Source organism: Eriocheir sinensis, chromosome 30 (assembly GCF_024679095.1).
Source record: "Eriocheir sinensis breed Jianghai 21 chromosome 30, ASM2467909v1, whole genome shotgun sequence".
NCBI lineage: Eukaryota > Metazoa > Arthropoda > Malacostraca > Decapoda > Varunidae > Eriocheir > Eriocheir sinensis.
Window position 1 is genome coordinate 8,854,870 of NC_066538.1, and position 20,969 is coordinate 8,875,838.

The 20,969-nt window shown below is 40.6% G+C and overlaps 1 protein-coding gene across 4 annotated transcripts in view; it reads left to right on the forward strand.

The window, feature by feature from the left end:
* Positions 1–20,788, forward strand: part of LOC127005562 (uncharacterized) — a 39,734-nt gene extending 18,946 nt beyond the window's left edge. For all 4 annotated transcript variants that reach the window (XM_050874498.1, XM_050874500.1, XM_050874499.1 and 1 more), the window contains exon 3: positions 1,981–20,788. In XM_050874498.1, coding sequence (XP_050730455.1) covers positions 1,981–3,275 — 1,295 coding nt within the window. In that variant the 3' untranslated portion in view covers positions 3,276–20,788. The remainder of the gene's footprint in view (positions 1–1,980) is intronic.
* Positions 20,789–20,969: the final 181 nt, after the last annotated feature.

Consider the following 20,969-nt stretch of genomic DNA (forward strand, 5'->3'; position numbering starts at 1 on the left):
TGACCAACTTTTCTTCAATAAATTTTCCTGTATGTCGCACCAGTAAAAAGTTGGTATTTGGGGGGAATCATGGAATTCCAGCCAAATGCTCAGTCCAAATCATAATCTGATATCATAGTTGAGTTATATGGATGATTTTCTACAACTTTTACTCAATGAGATTCATTCCAGAATGAAAATAACTTCAAAAATTTACCAAAATTATTTTTTGAGTTTCACCACAACTTTGGCTCTCTGTAGGCAGTAAATTTCCAGGTCAAAGATTATACACTATATTTTTCAGACTCCATTGTGATAAAATGAGCAACTTTTCTTCAATAATTTTTATGTACATCGCACCAGTAAAAAGTTGGCATTTGGGGGGAATCATGGAATTCCAGCCAAATGCGACAACCTTGAAAGAAACGAATTTCACAGCAGGGTGCGCCAGAAAATTTTCTATAAAATATCTTTTATGACTTTCTCAGTTTCAAAGTGTATTTTTCGTTGACTTTTGCGTTTTGGGGGATCTCCCGAGAAAAACTTTTGCGGTTTAATGGGGTTAATCAATATCCCCCAGAAAGATGGTTAAAAGGGATGGTGCTGCAAAGAAGAAAACAAGAACAGTGGATACTATGCTCACAACAGGAACGGGGGAAGCCTCGGCAGCTTGTATGCCCTCCTGACTGACTCCTGCTCACCCTCCATCACGGACGATACGTCGGGTTAGCTTCATGTTGGTGGTCAAACGTAGTTCCAGTGCCTTGGGAATAGGGAAACTGTGAAAAATAACATGTAAAATGATTTTTACATAAATATTTTTTTGAGATATGGGACGCATTAATGGGAATTACATTAATTTCAATGGGGAAATTCGTTTTGGTTTACGAGTGTTTGGGTGTGCAAGCAAAATTCCAGAACAAATTAAACTCGTAAACCGAGGCTTGACTGTACTTTATTCTTGCTATCAGCTGGCAAATACACTACATGATTTGCCTCATAGTTAAACTCGTCATTTTTGTTAAAATTTATTACTTCTCTAGTGAGAGGACCATCCTAGGACATTTAAGATTTTGTCGGGGTATGAGGAAAACCAAACAGCTGCAGCTTGCAGTTGGCATAGCTATAAAGTGAACTAATAACAAACTACCCAGCTGTACAGCCTTACACTGTCACTCAGGCTCTACTTACACCTGCAGCATCAGATCAAAGAACTATCAGTGCCGTTCTCTCAATCTGTACAAATTCCACACGGACACTGTACATTATGCTAATTTTTGTGATAGGAAACTGGAAATATAAGTACAGAGAGGGATAGAATCCATAGGAGGGTAGTTTGAAAAGCAAAAATTTGTGCCAGACTCTGTCAAAAGTTTTCGAGATGTCTGAGGCAACAGCAAAAGTTTCACAGAAATGCCTGAGAGAGGATGACCTGGAGTCAATTAGAAAGGCAAGAAGATCACTAGTAGAATCCCCCTTGCAGAACCCAAACTGGTGATCACATAGGTCAGAATTGGATAGATACTTAAGAATCTTCTGGTTAAGGATTGACTGAAAAGCTTTAGAAGGACAAAAATGCAAAGCTATAGGGTGGTAGTTTGAGGGATTGGAATGGTCACCCTTCTTAGGCACAGGCTGTATGTAGGCATATTTCCATCAGAAAGGAAAGGTAGATGTTGAAAGGCAGAGATAAAAATGTTAGACCAGGCAGGGTGTCAGCACAGAAGCACAGATTTTAAGGACAATAGGAGGCACTCCATCAGGTCCATAAGCCTCCTGATTGTTGAGGCCAGAAAGGGCATAGAAAACATCACTTTTCTTAATTTTAATAACAGGCATAGTGGAGTCAGAAGGAGGATGAGTGGGAAAAATATTAGTTGGGTGAGGTAACTCTCCCCTTGGTATATGCTACCATTGATTGATTGAGTTGTAGCAGTAGTAGTAGCTGTACCAGCATTAGTTGTTGTTAATACTTTTACTTTTACTTATTATCTTTGACAGCCACCAAGCCTGGAGAAAGCTTCAATGCTGAGCTCATGCTTTTGGATGTGACAGCTGAGTTGAGTAATGGCAGCAGCACTGACCAGGCTGTTGATGCCACACAGGATAAGGAATACCATCTTGTCGTCAAGTTCCTGACCAAAGACCCGATGACCAAGGAGGTGATCAAACGGTGTGGGTACCACATAAAGGAGCTCAAAATGTACTCAGAAGTGGTGAAAGAACTAAATGACTTCCAAGCCGAGCATGCCAATGACAAGTACCGTCTCTTCCTGCCAGAGTTCATCTATGGTAAGTGTACAGAAAAGGAATATGTGCTTGTGATGGAGAATGTCAAAGTTCTGGGCTATGAGACCAACCCCAAGGAGGAGGGTCTGGACTTTGAGCATGCCATGGTGGCAGTGGACCATGTGGCTCGCCTTCACGCTGTCTCCTACTCCTATGACAAGACACATAACTTCCTGGAGAAGTTCCCTTGCTTCCAGTTTAGTACTGCCATCAGCACATTCTTCAAGCCAGTTGTGTGGGCATCACTGGCCAACCTTATCACCTTCCTCAAGAGCAAAAAGACCTACGAGGACATGGTACACAAGCTGGAGGCTGGTCGCACCACCCTGCCCAGCAAGTTTGCTGCACTCTGGGATGACCAGAGCCGCCATCGGTTTCTCTCTCTCACCCATGGAGATTTCTGGAACAGTAACCTCATGTACCACCACAACAGTAGTAGCAGTAGTGGCAGCAATGATATTGAATCCCTTAAACTGATAGATTGGCAAATTGCCCAGTGGAACAACCCAGTATTTGATTTGCACTACCTCCTCAACACCTCTACCTCCTTTGCCATGCGTCGGGACCATGCAGAGGAGATCCTACGGCACTACCACACCATCTTCACCACAGCCACTGCCACCATGGGCACACCTGTACCAAACTGGAACTATGAGCAATTTAAGGCAGAGTTTGAGCGCACTTCATTAGTGGGCTTCCTAATGGGCATGTGCCTCATCCAAGGCACACTTAGCAAGGCTGGAGAGAACATCAATCGGGGTGGCTCAGCATGCTGTCCCTCCTCCTGCTGGTTGACTGATACTGTAAAGACTGGTTTTGCCAAGATGGTGGTGTCACTGGCATTCAAGCCTTCGTCATCATACATCATGCGTGCCAGCATAGGGAAGGTTCTGAGCCCCATTGGGCGGGAACTGGTCGAAGGCAGCAACGAGGTGCTTAACAGCAGACTCCTTGACTTGCTGATGGAGGCTGATGAGAAGGGTGTACTGGATGTGCTGAGTCTGTAGTACCTCCCAAGGCTGGGCCACAGGTAATGCAGACAGGGCCGGGTGTGATGCAGGCACGTCAAGGCTGCATGGGTGACAAGGTAGGCTTAGAGGTTTATAGGCACAACAGGTCGGGTCAGGCAGCCTCCCACTGGCCTCTGCTTCCACTTCAGGCATTGACTCTCTCCACATAGAATAATATTAATTCTAATAACACAAGTTCAAGTAAAACTGTTATAATGGAAAGATGACTATTTTTATACATTTTAACAATCAAATGAGCCTTCAAAGAAGAATATAAGGCATTGTGTAGAGCTTTGTAAGATAGTTCATCTCATTGTCTTAGTGTTCATCTGTTCCTTTATTGTCTTGGCTGTTTCTCGCCCTGAGTCCTTCGAGTAATACTCAAGAGTTACTGTTCAAAGAGGTATATTTTTATCACGGAAATCACTCATTTGAATAGAGAGTATTTTTGCTAAGAAATTGAAATGAATTATGATATATTTAGTAAAGGAGTAATGCATCTGATAAGCTGATCAAATTAATAGTATTAGTAATACTACTACATAGTAATAATTAAAACTTGCTGAAGTTCCTTATTTGGTAATGTGAACTTCTATGACAACTAGGTTTAAGAGTACCATAACCTGCAGCCTTGCAAGGCCTGTTTTAGAGAAGAAAGACATTGTGCTTCATATGCTTTCTAATTTCTACTTTGTCCTTTATACTGTGGTTCCTAGTTGTTAATTTCTTTTATAACTTTATCTAGATAATGTATTTTATGTAGCAATAATTTTTTTTATTCAGCCTCTGAAGCTGTTGTGGTGCTTTTATAGCTACTGTATCTTGGTGCAGAGTGATTTGAGTCATTCCGTGCCAGGAGTGGCACTCATCCCCAGGGTGGGTAGTGAACAGTGTGCTGGTGGTGGTTAGGTCACTCAGCACCAGTGGTGGTACATCGGGTACTCGTTATTTGTCGCTCCATAATTCGTGTATTTACTTTTATTGGCAATATTTTGTGGAGGAAAATGAAAAACTTCCCCGTTCTTTCATCATCACAAAATATTTTTAAATCGGGTGTGCTGAGGACATCATGGAGTCCACACAACAACAGTCTTAGCACCGTATTTGCTGGCATTAAAGATGCACCCCATTTTCAGGTGCTATAATTTGAGGGAAACAAGTATAATAATAATATCCAGACCTTTACCAATTTTTCCTAGATTTTTTTATTATTATTATTGTTGCATGATGCAGTACATGTCTACGAATTACTACTGGAACAGCACCATATTTTGATATATATACTATATAATACACACATATAGTATGCTGTAACAACAGCTCCATGTGGAAGGTGAGCAGTTCACTCTTGAGATTTGTGTGTCTTCGACGCCAGGAAATACAGTATAGTATATGCAGCTATCCCACCCCCAGTCTTGGTTCCAAGTTTTGTGGTAATATGTTCTATTTTAGCACCAACTGATTACTGTTCATTAGGTAACAGTGGGGTTGTTAGTTCATAACCAGATACCGGGACTCAAGATGGCCAAACGATCTATGCCACAGTGTCGGCGATGCATCTTGGCAGCCATAAGACAGTGCCATTTCTGCAAAAAGTTTGCGTTGGCACAGTTGTAGCTGTTCTGTAGGGAACAGTATTATGTCCATGAGAAACAGTATCATTCTTTAACCATAAGTGAAAGATCTGTGGCTCTGTAATAGACTGTTCAGATATGAATTGAACTCAGTTATATGATATTCTTATAAAAAAAAATATTTTTGCTAGCTGATTTGTTATTTGTCATGTTTTTGGGGTCTGTTAGACAAATAATGGGAACCCCCTGTAGTTACTTCCATGGTGGTGAATTGTGTTCTGATGGTGTTTGATTCACTCATCACCATTGGTGGCACTTACCTCCAAGATGGTGAATAGTGCACTGCTGGTGGTTGAGTCTCATCACCAGTGGTGGCACTCACCTCCAGGATGATTTGTTCAAATTGACAAAATATTGTCCAGTTATATTCTAAAAATTTATTCATAATTTTAGTTATTTATTTATGGGAATGAGTTAATTTTAGTTATTCTTTACATCAGTTATTACATGGAATTATGTGCAGTGAACTATCCCAATGCATTAAGGCAGGCAGAGGAGGAACAGTGATTGCCTGTGCAAGGGTGTCATCCACCTCTGGCTGCATTGGGATGGCCAGGGCATCCCAGCATATGTGTGGCTGTTACCTGCCATGGAATGTTGCTTGTTGCATTCCATATATTATATGCACAACTGTTAGCGACCACAACACATGCCACCTAATTGGGGATGTCACTGGTGACAACTTTTCGATCTACTTAGCTGTAATTTTTTATGCAAACTATTCTTCCTAGAGTAGGTAGGTTGCAGTGTCTTGAGAAGTGGTTTTATTGTGTGTGTGTGTGTGTGTGTGTGTGTGTGTGTGTGTGTAATTCACCACAGCCTGATCACGAGCAGGACTCGCCATCTCCAGCAAGTACCCTCCCAGTAAGAGCAAGACTCATTATAGTTGATCTCTGGGTACTGCCAGGAACTTTACACATCATAACTCAATCCCCTTTGCTCAAGGGGGGACAGTAACCACTCCTTGTCAGCGGAAAAATCCCCACCAGATCGGGGCTCGAACCTCCGCCTGCCAGGCCACAAAGTCTGGCAGTGCAGAGCTTTAACCATTGAGCTATGGAGCAGTGGGTGTGGTGTAGGCATGGGTGGGTGGGTGGGTGCGTATTTACCTAGTTGTAGTATACAGGGCCTGAGCTACACTCACTTGGTCCCATCTCCATATCAACAGTTGCCCATTCTTTCCTTAAACTGTCTGACACTCTTTGCCATTACATCTTCCCTTAATCCATTCCACACATCCACCACTCTACATGGAAAGCTGAATTTCTTGACACTATGAAACCCATCCACTGCTACTGGCACAGATTTGGCTTTCACTGGTATCCTGGTAACATATACTAACAGGTCATTCTCTGCCTCTGTGGTGGATAGTGGAGTGTTTCCCATGTGGTATTGGTATGCTGGATATCCCCTCCCAAGGTGCATGACTTTACATTTTTCTCCATTGAATTGTAGCAGCCACTTTTTGCTCCATCCCTGTAGCTTGGTGATGTCCTCTTGTAGGAAATCCACAGTAAAAGAGCTAAGCACCTTCCTTTCATCAACTTTCTAATGTGTCCTCTTAGTTATCTTGCTCGTTGCTCTCTTGTTAATAGCCGATCCTGTCTGTCTGTCTCTTCAAGACCACTCATTAATTTATATATTGTAATTAGATCTTCTCTTACTCTTTCTTTCAAAGTTGTGAAATTCACTTTCTGCAATCTGTCTTCAGAAGTGAAATCATTAGTTCTGAAACCTGTTATTGCTATCTTTGTATTCTTTCTAATATCCTTATATGTTTCTTTTTATGTGGTTGCCATACTACTACATACTCAAATTTTGGTCTGATCACTGAAGTAATTAGCTTCATCATGGCCTTGCATAGGTGTGTGTGTGTGTGTGTATGTGTGTGTGTGTGTGTGTTAATTGTGTGTGTGTGTTGTCAGGGAGGGGGGGGGCACATTGTAAGGAACAGCTTCAAGCCTTCCATATAAGGATGAACTGGAGCACATGCACAAAACCACAAAAGAGAAATGAGGCAGATGAGAGGAGCTGCCCAAAAAACATTCATGACTGATAAAAGTGCACAAAAGAAAGAAATTAAAATCAAATTTTAAATTTGAATTTTGAAGTGTTAGATATATGAGGTAGTGTTCATGGGGTGTAATGGAAATGGTGAGGTGCATCTCTTTTAGTGGTTTGTAGGCATACTTTTACAGAGAAAGAGAAGGAAAGAAATAGTTATATATGTTACCAGCCATGGGTGGGAGTAAGTGTAAACATAATCTGTTTGGTGCTGAGATAAGGGTCAAAGAGTGTGTGAAGGATAAATATGAAAAATAAATGAGAATACTACATGAAGCTAAGAAAGACTGCAAGGCTGTGCATTTCTTTGGTGGTTTAAGGTATCACACGTGAAGTGGATGACTGCTTGTGATGTAATGATTGTGGACTGAGACTGATGGTATTCTGCGTATTCACTTATGATGCACCTGTGTATGTCAGATTTGTACTTAGCACAACATAGTTAAATGTTTTGAGTGTACAATATTGAAATGTGTTGTATTAACTGTTGAAAATGAGTTTTGCCAAAACCTTTTTAAAAGTGAAATTTGAACTGATCATGTTTGAAAACTTGTTTTATGAGATGTGTACCGTTTCTTTTTGGTGTGATAGATAATTTTTACAGAAATTGCAAGTAATAAACAGGGCAACAAAAAGCAAAGGTTGTTCCACAAGAATATAGCAGAGGAACAAAAATCAAGTTTTGAGAGCATGTTTTATTAATGTATTAAAGTACCATTGTATGTTTACCTCATTGTGGCTCAGTGGTCCTTAGTGTTTGTGGAACTGTGCCACCCTGTCACACTGTGCTGTGTCAGTGTCACACTGTACTGCTTCCTTACCCTCCTAACCTGACAGGAGGTGTATTATTATATAAAGATATTGTTATAATTGTTAATATTTTATTGTGTATTTATTTATTTATTATTAATATTTTCTTTTTAGCCTTTTAGTGACAGCTGTTGTGTTCATAGAATGGTCTTGAAGCAATGTAAAAAGCATATTTTCTATGATATGAAGTATTTAACTCACTGGATGCAGCGGTAAAATCCAAATTATATGTTATGTAATAGTCACACTAAAGGGTGTGAAAATATAGTTAGTTATGTGAGCTCCTGGCAGGAAACAGTACTCCAGGCGGAGGCGAGGGAGGACAGGCCAATTGCCGCTTTCTTCACATTTTCTTTCTTCCTCACGTGGCTGACTGTCATTAATTTGAATTGTTCTTCACAGTGAAATAATTTAGACAGCATACACTTGTCCTCCCATGTTTATGGGTTCACTACTCATGGATTTGCACTTTCCCTGAATTTCCCCACACAAAGGTGGCTGCAAGGAAATTTTCAGTGCCATGAAACATTCACGGTCCACACATGGATTTTGTGCCCCAAACTTTTAGATTCTAATAACTATATACTGTCATGCTCTGCCCCACATCATTAATTGGTTCCAAAAGCTGTGACATAACCTGTTTTTTTTACATAAATTGGACTTGATGCCTTAAAAATTCAACTTTACACCACTGTTCTGGGGTAAAGTTTTGTTCAGTGAGCAGCATTATGTCTGACTTTATGCCACTCAGCAACACAGCCTACACCAAAATAAAAGTACCTAAGGACAGTCAATCAAAGAGCAACAACAAAAAAAAAAAGATGGAAATATAGAAAAAGCACATGTGAGTCACTCCTGAACCCTCGTTAGCGTACAAGAGAAACAGGGCTGCACATTGGTCAATTATACCCCACTGAATATACACACAGGGAATAGTTGCATTAACTTTTCAAATTCACCAATAGCTTAAGCACCAGGGCCCATACTTATAAAGAAATGAGGCGTTTGACTTAAGTCTCTCCAAAGTGACAAGTTTTCAACCTAGCTGGGGTTCCAGCCACCAATGGTAGTGGGGAACGTAAAGTTGCCAACAACGGCAAGTTAGCTCAAAACATCAGTTATTTCATATGAAAATTAATGGGTAAGAATGCCTTAAAATGGTGAAAGTATTAAATAAAAATAAAAGTACATCATATCCATTATAATAGGGTTTTATAAGGCTATAGTGAGCGTTTGAATGTAAAATGGTTTTGATGGGGCACACTGGCTGTCTGGCAATACCTGGCAATGTTTACATTTGAAGGTCGATGCCTCAGCTGAAGACCCAGGGCTTATGCCTGCCCGGGACCAACTTTAGCTACTCGCGCCAAGTCTCAGATTAACACCTGGGATATAAGACTCCACAGGGCCAGTTTGGGCTCTTAACCCCTTGACTGTGGATTTCCTACAAGAAGACATCACTAAGCTACAGGAATGGAACAAAAAGTGACTGCTACAATTCAATGAAGAAAAATGTAGTCATGTACCTTGGTAGAAGAAATCCAGCATACCAATACCAAATGGGAAACACTCCACTATCCACCACAGAGGCAGAGAAAGACCTGGGAATATGTTACCAAGCTATCAGTGAAGGCGAAATCCATGCCAATCGCAGCGGACGGGTTAACCCTCAAACACAGGCTTATTTTGCCGGGCCTGTCCTCCCACGCGGGCATATTCAGGCAAAAACATACCTCACTTCAACCTTTCAAACCTTCACTCCTACTTAACTCACATAACTGAATGAAGTATCATTGTAAAGTACATATCATTACTTGTTTTTTGACATTAAGTTGAAGACTATATGACCTTTGGTAGAGCTAGTACGAAATATTGAAGTAGAATCACCAAGCACATTTTTATAGACAGTTTTCCACCCCGATTGGACATCCCTTCTATGATTTAGTAATAAAGCAGCATAACTTTTATACACTTTATGTGAACCACACTCAAAACAACTTAACTTCCAGGCCTTCTTGATGCCCTTGATGGGTGTTGAGGTCGAAGGGCATTCATCTTGTGGATGAAATGCACTGAAAGGTGAGAAGAGGTGGGATGTCTAGTGGACATCTTCTCAAAGCTAAAACAAGGCATACACAGGCCAATGATTAGCCAAGAGAGCATGATTGGGTATTTGAAAGAAAACAACATGCTTCCACTACTAAAGCATAAACAAATTAAATTTTACGGCGTGCTAAGTCAAAAATGCCTAGTCAACTATTGTCGACACCCGCGGTTTGAGCCCAGGCACCAGCTGTCGACTGTTGTCGACACCCGCGCTTTGAGGGTTAAACAAGCCAGAGACGAAGTGTTAGCTTTATAAGTATGGGCCCAGATGCAACTCATAACTTACTCACTCAAAACTAGCTTTTCCAACACGCATGACTTGGCTCATACTTTGTTTTGCTTACAATCACTGCCACCGTCTCTGCCTCACTGCTGCCACCTCACCCTTGCTGCCTCATTGCAAGCGTTATTTTTATTTTTTAATGACTTACTTTTGCAATGAGTCAGCAAGGGCAAGGTAGTGAGGGCGCTGGTGCTTGTAAAGAAAGCAAAGTATGAAGTGTGCCATGCATATCAGGAAAGCTAGTTTTGGGTGAGTGAGCGGGGTATTACTGTTTGTAATAAGTTTACATAATTTACAGTACAGTGTATAGTACACATAGCTGATGAATAATGATATTTATGATATTTATGGTGCTTTTACTCAACAGAAATGCTTTATTAGGTACAGTTTATGTGTAAAATTGCTCTCATTGTTTTTTCAGTTCTAGAGGCTTTTTGAGTGGACACTCCAAACATTTATGGAAATTCTCTTTGTTGGGGTCCATGCCCCCTAATCCCTAAAAATAATTGGGGACAGGTGTATACTTTACTCACTTTTACTCTTCAGAGCTTGATAGGGATGCTGGAAGGTTTTGTAAGGATTGTGAGACAAAAGGCCAGTCAATGGCAATGAGGGTGAATGATGCGGCAATGAAGGCAGGTTGTGTGAGAGTGGGAATGATAAATCAGGATGTGGGGAAACAGGAGAGTCAGGTGAAAATGTAGGAAATTTTGGTAAAGCATGATTGTGAGAAAATGAGGAAGGGTGGTGTGGTGATAGATTAGGTGAGGCAGAGTGTTGTGCTGAAGAATTAAGGGAAGATGGGTGTTGTGGTGAGGAATGAGGGGAATGAGAACAGTGTGACCACATGCTTCACCCCCCAAACAAGTCACATGACATGCCTAACGCATACCCTTTTTACCTGCACTTGCAAGGGAAGCCCCTTTGAGGATAATAGAGTGCAGTTCTGATGAAGTGACATCATCATTCTCTACGTCATAGACTCTAATAACCACAGTGACATGATCTTCTTGATGTGAATATAACCCACTGTGATAGGTAAAATATGTGTATTTTACCAAACCATTTCAGTGGTCACTGCCACCTTCTTCAGTGGTGTGAAGGAAAAAACATAAGGAAAGTACAGATCTTTTATATAATGATGAACGAGTAAACCTGAGGAGGGGCAGGGAGGGGTGGGCGAACCCTTATCCGACAGGTCACATAATGGGAGAATCATTTCACCTCCCCTGTCCCATGCTGCGATTGACAGATGGCGGGATTGAAGGGGCTGGGAAGAGATTCTCCACTATTTTTGTTACCTCATTACTGGATGTACCTTGAAAAATTATTTTGGGATGAAGGCCAAAACATAAAAATGTTGATGTAACAGAACCAGATCAGTTGAGAAGGTGAAATACTAGGCACTCCTTCAAACCACTGAAGATGGCAGTAGCATCCATTGAAACTGTTCAGTAAAATATACATCTTTCATCTGCCAGAGTGGCTTTTATTCACTCTACATTACTCCCGCTACTGCTGTCACTGCTTGCAGTGTATTATCACTGCTGTCATTATACTCAGAATAATCTTCACTTTCTGTCCTGTTCTTCCCTCAACTCATCAATGTGTTTTCCTATATTTTCTTAAGAGGTGCTTAATGTGGGTTTCATTGTGACTCAGTCAGGACTAACGACATTATCTCAAATCCATGAGTGTCAGATATTCTGTCATACAGGACAAGTGATAGAAGCTGCAAAATTTGAGCCAAATATTCAAAATTAGTGGTGTGTAAGAGTCTGATCATATCATTGTTGGCCAGCTGAGCAGACCACGGAGGATTTGATGAAATCAATGATAGCCATCATGCTCATGGCACTGTCTGACTTTCATCTGGGTTTTTGATGTTATGGCTGGACAGCTGTTTATTGTGGCACCTCCAGAATTCTACTTAGGCTGGACAGCTGTTTATTGTGGCACCTCCAGAATTCTACTTATTCAGAATTGCTACCAAGTTAAGAGTTGGTGAGCTGCTAGTGACCCTGGACTACCCAACAACAGGAGTAAATAATCAGCTGCTAGCAGAACTCAACACGATCTCATACCCACCAACTACTCACCCACCGTCTTCCTCAAGCCAAAAACTATGTATCCTATTGAAAAGTGCAAAAGACTACTTACAAAGCACTTGCTGTGTTGATCTGTGCCCTATACTCATCTGTTTATGGGAGTACTCTCACTCTGGAATACCTAGCTGACTGTGACATTCAGGTCATGACAGTTTACCTTCCCTATCTTGTTGGGTAGATAGCAGGGCAGGTTGAATGGCTAGGTGGTGTGTGTGCTCACCTGTTCCAATCAGACTGGTTGAGATGCTGCTTATTTAGTTCTTATCCACATTGCATAAATATATATATTTTTATACTAAGTTGGATATTCCAAGTGTAATCAATGTGTTGTGGGCCCCAGTCTTTCAGAGGTTAAGAACCACTGATCCAAAAAGGATTTCCTCAAGTGTATTTATCTTCAAGCACCATGAAAGAACTGAGTAAATGGTTCTCAGGAGCTGTCATGTGTAAGCCAACTGGCCTATTTAGTCTTTTTGTATGTTTATCTTTGTGTAGCCAGTCATGGATGCACCCAAACCAGAGAATGTATTCACAACCAACAAAGGGCTAGGCAATGAGTGAACAAATATGTTGGTACATGCAGTGCACTTTATTAGCACAAACTGTTGCACAACCATTTGTGCATTACCTCAACCTCTTGTTGGCCGAGGGCAACACAGCACACAGCAGAAGCACCCTTATTACTCAGATAAAGGCTGAGGCCACCTGCATCATGGGACTACTGCTTTTAGATTCCTTTCATAAGTGTGCAGAGTTGTGTTTTCCTCCATGTGGTAATTTTGTTTATTCTCCATTAGCCTCCCATTTCGACCACAAGTAGCACATTACTAATGAAACAGAGGGGAGGTACTGGATATCCAGGTAGTGGTCACACATGTTCTGATCATCATTTCTGTGATTAACGTGTGCATGAGTGTTTTGGATGATTTCTGTATTTATAAATTCCTACAATGCAAATTTGTAGAATGATTTTGATTTGTTGCACTTCACATTAGGATTTTCCAAGCAAAATCATTATAAATGATTATGTGCAAAGAAAACCTTTCTGCCACTCTAGAGTAATGGATGTCAATCAATTTATCAAGATTGAAAAGCTCATAAGCCTGTCAGGAAGTCAGTCAGCTAGTCCTGAGTGATGGATGTGATATAGTAGCACCTTCCCTAAATGAGGGCTGTGGTGGGATCAGGGCAGGACAACACCTGTGACCAGCCTTGCCAGGCCTCCCAAACCCACCATGTGTAACTTCTGTGATATATGAAAAAGGCATCACAAATGATAAAATACACACCAATACAAGTTTAACATAAATATTATGATATATCAAAGAAATATAAACTAGTTATGCTTATGATATTTTTACAGCAACAAAGAAACGTGGCATACATATTTTACAGTGGTGCTAAGAAAATGTTATTACTTTTATTGACTTTTGCCGCAGTTTTAAGGTGGTTAAGGAATGTAACAATTATGTTTATAAGATAGTGTGAAGGAATATAAATACAGTCACCTCTCGATTAACACGAGGGTTACGTTCCTGGAGATGTCACGTTATTAAAAATCACGTTATTTAAACATAGTTTTCCCATAGGAAATAATGGTAATAGCAGGGGTTACGTTCCTGGACACTGGGAAAGTCTGCCTATTTTGGGGATTTTGTTACTCTGACCTTAAAAAACATTATTAATACATTAGTAGGTCATGGAAACAACAAAAACACACATTCTCATTTTATTTAAATTTGTTCTTCACCTGCGTCGGCCACCGTCCCTCATCCCGTGCTCCCGTCATCAGTCGCTCCCTTCACCTCCGCCACTCCACCTCACTTGCCTCCTTCCTCTTCCTTGGACTACCCATGCTATTGGTGACAAAGATAACTCCTTTAAGTTAAAGTTTTCTAAAGAAAGAATTGCTACATTACATTTGTAAGTCACTGACACAACAAAATCATGTCCTCACACTCACCATCACTTTGCACTGGTCGTCGTCGTCGCCGTCTGCCGAATCCTCACCCCGCTTCAATGTTGCCATATTGTCGTACTCAGCCGCTTATATTTCCCGACTTCCTACCCCCAAACTGTCTTCTGGGCTCCAGTAACGAAAGTAATTTATAGTTATCGTTAAAAGAGTTAGATTCTGATGTTTCTTGGCAATAGTTAGGCGTCAGAAACCAGTAAATACAATGCTCTGAGTACAATAATCTGGCAATGGTGCCCTGCTCTCCCTCCTCCCTCCTCACCCTGTCCTTCCACCTCCTGTGAGGAGGTGGAAGGATGCTTGGGTGCCATAGTAGAGGTCAAAATGTAGTGTATGTATTCTAGAGAAACGTTTCACTCACAGTGCCAGCTAGCTTCAGACTGAGGAGATAGACAGTGTCTCCGCACGGTGACGTCATCGATGAAACTCGTGTTAAATCGATAGGTGTTGCTCCCCCTTGACCGCACCCTGGCCCTCATTTAGGAGTGGCACTACTATAGACTGTCAGTCAGTCAGGTAGTGCCAGGTGAGAGGGATGGCAGTGAGGGACTTTCCAAAATCCATGTAAGGAGGGGGCAGCACTGAGCAATCTGATTCCTCATTGTAAAGGAGACTGAAATGTAATACCTCTTATTTGGTTCTCTAAAAAAGCTGTGAGGCAAAGTACAATGTTATCCTATTCAAATAATGTATACAAACTACCAAAGAAGAAAGATAACTGGTCATTTCAGTTTATATCTTGCAGAACAGTCATTCTGCTGCAAACCTGGCAGCATTGATTTTTGCTTGACATCTGTATAAATATGGTGCAAAGGTGAGTGAAATCAGGCTTCTAGTGATATGTGACCATTTTAGTGAATTAACTAATGTCAGCTTCTCTGGGCGAAAATATATTCAGAACAAATGTTGGTACTTGGTAGCCCAGAGAAGGTCCAATACACAAGATTACGTTGTGTTTACAAAGCCAAGACCTGTCCACAAAGACAGGATACAATCACACACAAAAAGAAAGTACTCTGCCATCACAGACACAGACGGTATAAACAGTGTTTTTTATTGCTGAACCAGTCCGTTCTTTCATGTCAGGAAAGGGCAGGACTGTTTCTCGATTACTAAGCACCATCATTGATATTTAATATATTTTCACCAAAACTCAAATTTGACACAACTGATACATGTACATAGTAACTCCTGGGCTATAGGTTTATGTTTTTGTGACTCCCACACATGACTGGCTTTTTTAGTAGGTACTGAATGCTAAATTTATTTTCTTCATCGCTCAGTGTCTCCAATACTATCACTGATCAAATTCATTTTAATCTCATTAGATTTGACTTACCTTGTACTTGACGATGATTGATGTTGCAAAATTTAGCATTAACTCAAAGCACATATGACCCATTTTCTCTACATTCACTGAAATATTCTGTTGTGAAATGGCTTGTGTCATATAACTACACACCCGTAGCCTGTACACCCATAGCCATGACCAAGGCTGCTGCTGATGAGTTATATAACTACACCCATAGTCCGAGGATTAAACCTGTAGAATGGTCGCATATCACTGGGTCTGATTTCACTCACAGGTGCACCATCTTTTTAAATAGACCACAAGTTGAAATTTGACCTGCTAGGTCTGCAGCAGAATTGCCTTGTCCTGCAAGAATTATAACAAGGTGACCAATGCTTTCTTCTATGCTATACCTTCACATGAAATTATATCAATGAAATTTTGTAGTACTTTGGCGGAGAGCCCTTGCAGAGCAGAAACAAAAATATTTCATATCCATGGTATAGTGGTTAGTACACCTAACTATGAATCCATGGGCATGGGTTCAAATCCCAGTCTGGGCAGACTGCACACAGGTCACCCAGCTGTTCATCCTCCCTTTTGGGCTGGTAGATAAATGTGTACCTGGGGACAACTTTGGTAACCTAGATATTGCACTTGACCTGTGTCCTGAGGAGCACCAAGGCTACTTGCGGCTATACTTTGTCTTAACTTCCTTGTATTTCCAATTTCATGCTGAGGAACCAGATACAGTGCTGCCCTTTATGAAAACTCAGCTTAGAAAGTCTCTCAGTGTGGCATAACCCTCAGGTGGGTAAGTGATCCTTTTCTGCACTGCTTGCATGGACAGCTGTTAATGTTCACTCAGCTCTTGCACTGTGTGAGGCTCTGGAGAATGTATGGTGCAGAGTATGAGAGTCTGGAGGGTATAAAGTGTGGAGTGGAGTCTTTAGGACAGAGTGCAAAGATGGATTCTAGACATGAGCAAATGCAACTTGAGGACATTTACTGTCAGTGAGGGGGTGAGATATGTTAACCAGAGTGAGCTGTAGCAGACCATTAGAGAGTGGTAGTAGATAAGGACATACTATAGTGGAATTTTCAGCTCGGAGGGAAATACGAACATGGTGGTATGAAGGGGACTGGACACTTAAGAGCAGTCTAAGAAAGATGATGGTGTCATATTAGGTGAGGCAGAAGGTGATGTTAAGGTATATTACATGATGTGATGGGGAAAGTTGGGGATAGGATGTTGCTGTATTAAATGAAGGGGGACAGTAATGATGTGTCTGTAAGATGATGTGAGGAAACTGTGGCAGTATTGTGTGTTGAATCATGTGTGGGCAGAGTGTGTTGAGGTGTTATGAGAGGGTGAAGGGTAGTGAGAGGATATGTATTGGATCACGGTGGGGTGGAGGGGGGTGTTGCTGTGTGTTCAATGATGTCAGGGGGGAGGGAGGTGGTGTGCTCAGGTACTATGTGAGGGGGGAGGGGGTGGAAGAGCTGTCTTTTTAGGATGGTGTGAAGGGCATAGCTGGGCACGATAACAAAAAACCTTATTCCCGATACCTAATAATTGATAATGGAAAACCTTATCGGTGATAACCGATATTCGTTAACTGGAGACACAAATATAGGCGATAACCAATAACCGATACCCGATATAAATCCACAATTCCGATACTAGCTAGTGATAAGTCCAATAGGCGAAAAAGATACTATGTTGATATTTCAAATAAAAAACATAGATGAATTCAAATTTTCATTTTCTGTATTTTAGAAAAGTTACAAAACCTGAAAACCACACGTTGACACGTACATATGGACGGTAACACTAGAAACGCCTGAACCAGTGTTGTGTTATTTGCCATCCCCATCGTCAAAAGCTGGCGCTTTTGTTTACAAACACTGGTCTCGTGAACTGGCCCATCACTACTTATTCAGTTATTCTTACTTATCACCATTAACACTAACAGTCACGTCAGTAAAGAAGCACTGAAGCACTGGGAACCGGAACACTGGCACTCACTCCATCACTCAAGACGCAGCTGAGAGGCCACGCACCACTCTGCCACGTGATAACACAAGCCGCTGGTCTCTGTTTGCGCTCTTTACAATGGGATCACAAATTTCAGGCAGTGAATAATCATTTTCTGGGCAAAGTTAAATGATTTTTCTCTTTGATGTAGTGACTATTGAGTAACATAAAAAAAATAACCTAGTGTTTTAATGTTGTTGATCTAAGTATGAAATCTCTTCACCGAAGATATTTCATACCCCGAAGTTTTTCATACAACACCGGGCGCCCGGGCTACGCATGCACAGTAGAGAGGAGACAACGTTTTTTTTTTTTGTTTTTTTTTTTTTCCAGAGGCAGAAAAAGTAGCAATTATCGCTAGTTTGGTTACAAAAGTAACGAAGATACCGATATATATATATATATATATATATAGATATATATATATATATATATATATATATATATATATATATATATATATATATATATATAAATAAGTAGCGGATGGCCGATAACCCGATTTTGTTATCAGCGATAAAGTATCGTGATAACTTATTGCGATAACGCCCAGCTATGGTGAAGGGGAAGTTGATGATAAGGTGTGTGCTGGATTATAATATGAGGGAGTAGGGTGGTGGTGGGGTCTGTGTGTGATTATGTGGGGAGGGAGGTGGTAAATTGTGTTTGTGTGTTTGTTCTCGGTGAATCAATAGTGTTGTGGCATGAAGGGTTTGTGCACAAGGTAAGGTGTATGCACTGTGAGAGGGAGGAGGTATTTGAAGCCCAGAGGTGAGGTGGGAACCCTCATTGTTGGTTCATCCTGGCTGGCTCCCCACAGATCACTCATGGACAATCACCTGTGCCTTATCAAAAGATGCTTGCTTGTGTATTGATGTTTGAACAAGTTGAGTATGATATATATTCTATGTATCGTTAGAAAATAGAATATTTAATGTATTTGTGTACTATATGTTGAAGGTCATTAGGAAGAAAGGATGATAGATGAATTGTCATATGTTGGGCACAAGTTTCAACATCCCAATGAGGAACATACAGGTGGGACCCCAAGTATGCATCAGTGTGACCTGTGTGGGGCTACTGTGTTGACTGATGTGTGCAGGTGACTGCACCAACACTGACCCTCTGATGTGTATGGCTGACCTCAGCAACATCATGACTTGAGTTGGTGCTGGTGACAGTTGGAATGGCTGGCTGGGATGTAGGTGGAGTGAATGATCAGCACTTGGCAGCCACTTGCCCCATACAGCCTGGCCAGCGAGCAGCCACCCAGCAAGGAGTGAGTGGTGAGTGTCAGGATCATGAACATTATGGGTATTTACTTGTGTGTTGTTGTCATGTGTCCTGACCACCACATCAACCTGTGTGTGTGTGTGTGTGTGTGTGTGTGTGTGTATGAAATGGGTCAAACTAGTTCCAATCTGATTCAGTGTGTGTTGTGTTTTAATGTTGTGTGGTGTAGCTTTCATTCATACATAGTACATTTTATTTCCTCGATGAAATGATTTTTATTACTTACCTATCAGTATTGGGAAAAAGATAGTGAGTAGGGAATGTTTTGTAAGGAGTGGTTTGTGTTTAATGTCCTTGACTCAGTAAAGCTGGTGTTGCCTGTTCACACTGAGTTAGTTGGTGAACTTGACTGCATTCCTCCCAACAGCAAGTGGTCAATTGTGTTGTCCTATCCTGCAGCAAACAGTCATACTGGGTGTGGGAGGAGCAAGAAGAGGTATGGATAGAGCAGGAGGAGCTTTACTGTCAAATAAAGAGGTTTTTGTACAAACTGTACATGTACAACTTCTTTGGGCCCCTTTGTGTATAAGAGACTATTATTTGTCAGTCAAGAACATGATGAAGCCTTGATTATTCTGTATTTTAAGATATCTAGTTACCCAATGTAAAATGCATAATTGGTTATGTAATGGGGCCTTAAAACATAATGGATGTTTTTATGAAGAGTCACTCTAGAGTGAAAGTCAACCCCCCAAGGCTAGGATGTGTTTGATTGTTGAATAATATGTTTAAGAAAGCCAATATCCATGTTAACCCCCCTGAACTTGGTCTTGAGAAAAATTATTTAAAAAATTGACTTTTACACAAGTACAGTGGGACCCTGTGTCTAGCAATATTAAGATTGAAAAAACATCACTAGTTCTGAAACCACTAATTTGGGGGCAAACTTCATATAGTTAAAAAAAAAAAAAAACATTTAAAAGTTGATTTTTTTATACTTATTTCACTTGCTTTAAACAGCCAAAACTTACATGTGTATGTAAATATAACCACTAATAAGGAAAGACAACAAAAAACACCTATAAATGCTTTGAATGTGCTCTGTATTGAATAATGAAGTTGGCATAACTGAGAGCTTGCACAATTGTTACCCTTGCACAACCAGACACACAGCAGCCTCCCACTGCAATCCATTCCTCTCTCATTGCAGCAGTTCATGATCTTTAAACCCAGTAAGGTCTTCAGGGTTAAACCAGGCTGAGTTGGCTGTAGGAGAACTATCACACAACGGGATATTGAATCAGCTTAGCAGAACAAAAATGGCATCCCACGCAACATATCAGTCCCCCACAATATTCCTGCAGCAGGTCACATAATTACCCTTTAAGCAGCAATCATAGTTGAACGAATCACTCACAGAAGGCAAGAAGATGCAGAAGAGGTGACATTGGCCACTCTCATATTACTAGTATTTACTACATCTCCTTTGTTTACAAACTCTGGTTCCACCCTACACAACCCTCAAGCCGTTCAGCTAATGCCACACCATCATGGCACAAATTGTTACCCAAGTCGTCCAAAGTTACATGTCTTAATAGGTCAACAGAATGCAAGTCTTTATTTATGGTGCTTAGGTTTAGGTAATGGATACAGCAGAAGGATCACCCCTTTCCTTTACTTTGGTTCAACCACCCAATTCGCATATTTTCTCTGTTTCCGCAGCTTTGATCGTTAGTTATGAAACTTAGGAGTGTTTCTATCTTATCGTTGGACTTGAAATCACTAGTCTCGGGGATTATATTTCATAACATAATTTCCTTTCCGAACAAATATACTTATTTGTTAAGTTAAAGGTTCTTCTCTTTTGGCTACTTATCGAAAATTTGCTTATTTTTATAATGTGACCATTTTCATAGAGAATGTGTTGTGGCTCAGTGTTCATGTTGAGAATAAAAATAATGATAGTATGCTTACTTTTTTTTTTAATTTTGATCAAACCTTTGTGGGGAATATAACTTGTATCCATCAATATTGCATAAGTAAATGGTTTTTTTTGTATTTATATGAGATCATTAGCATTGTTAGCATTATTATTATTATTATTATTATTATTATTATTATTATTATTATTATTATTATTATTATTATT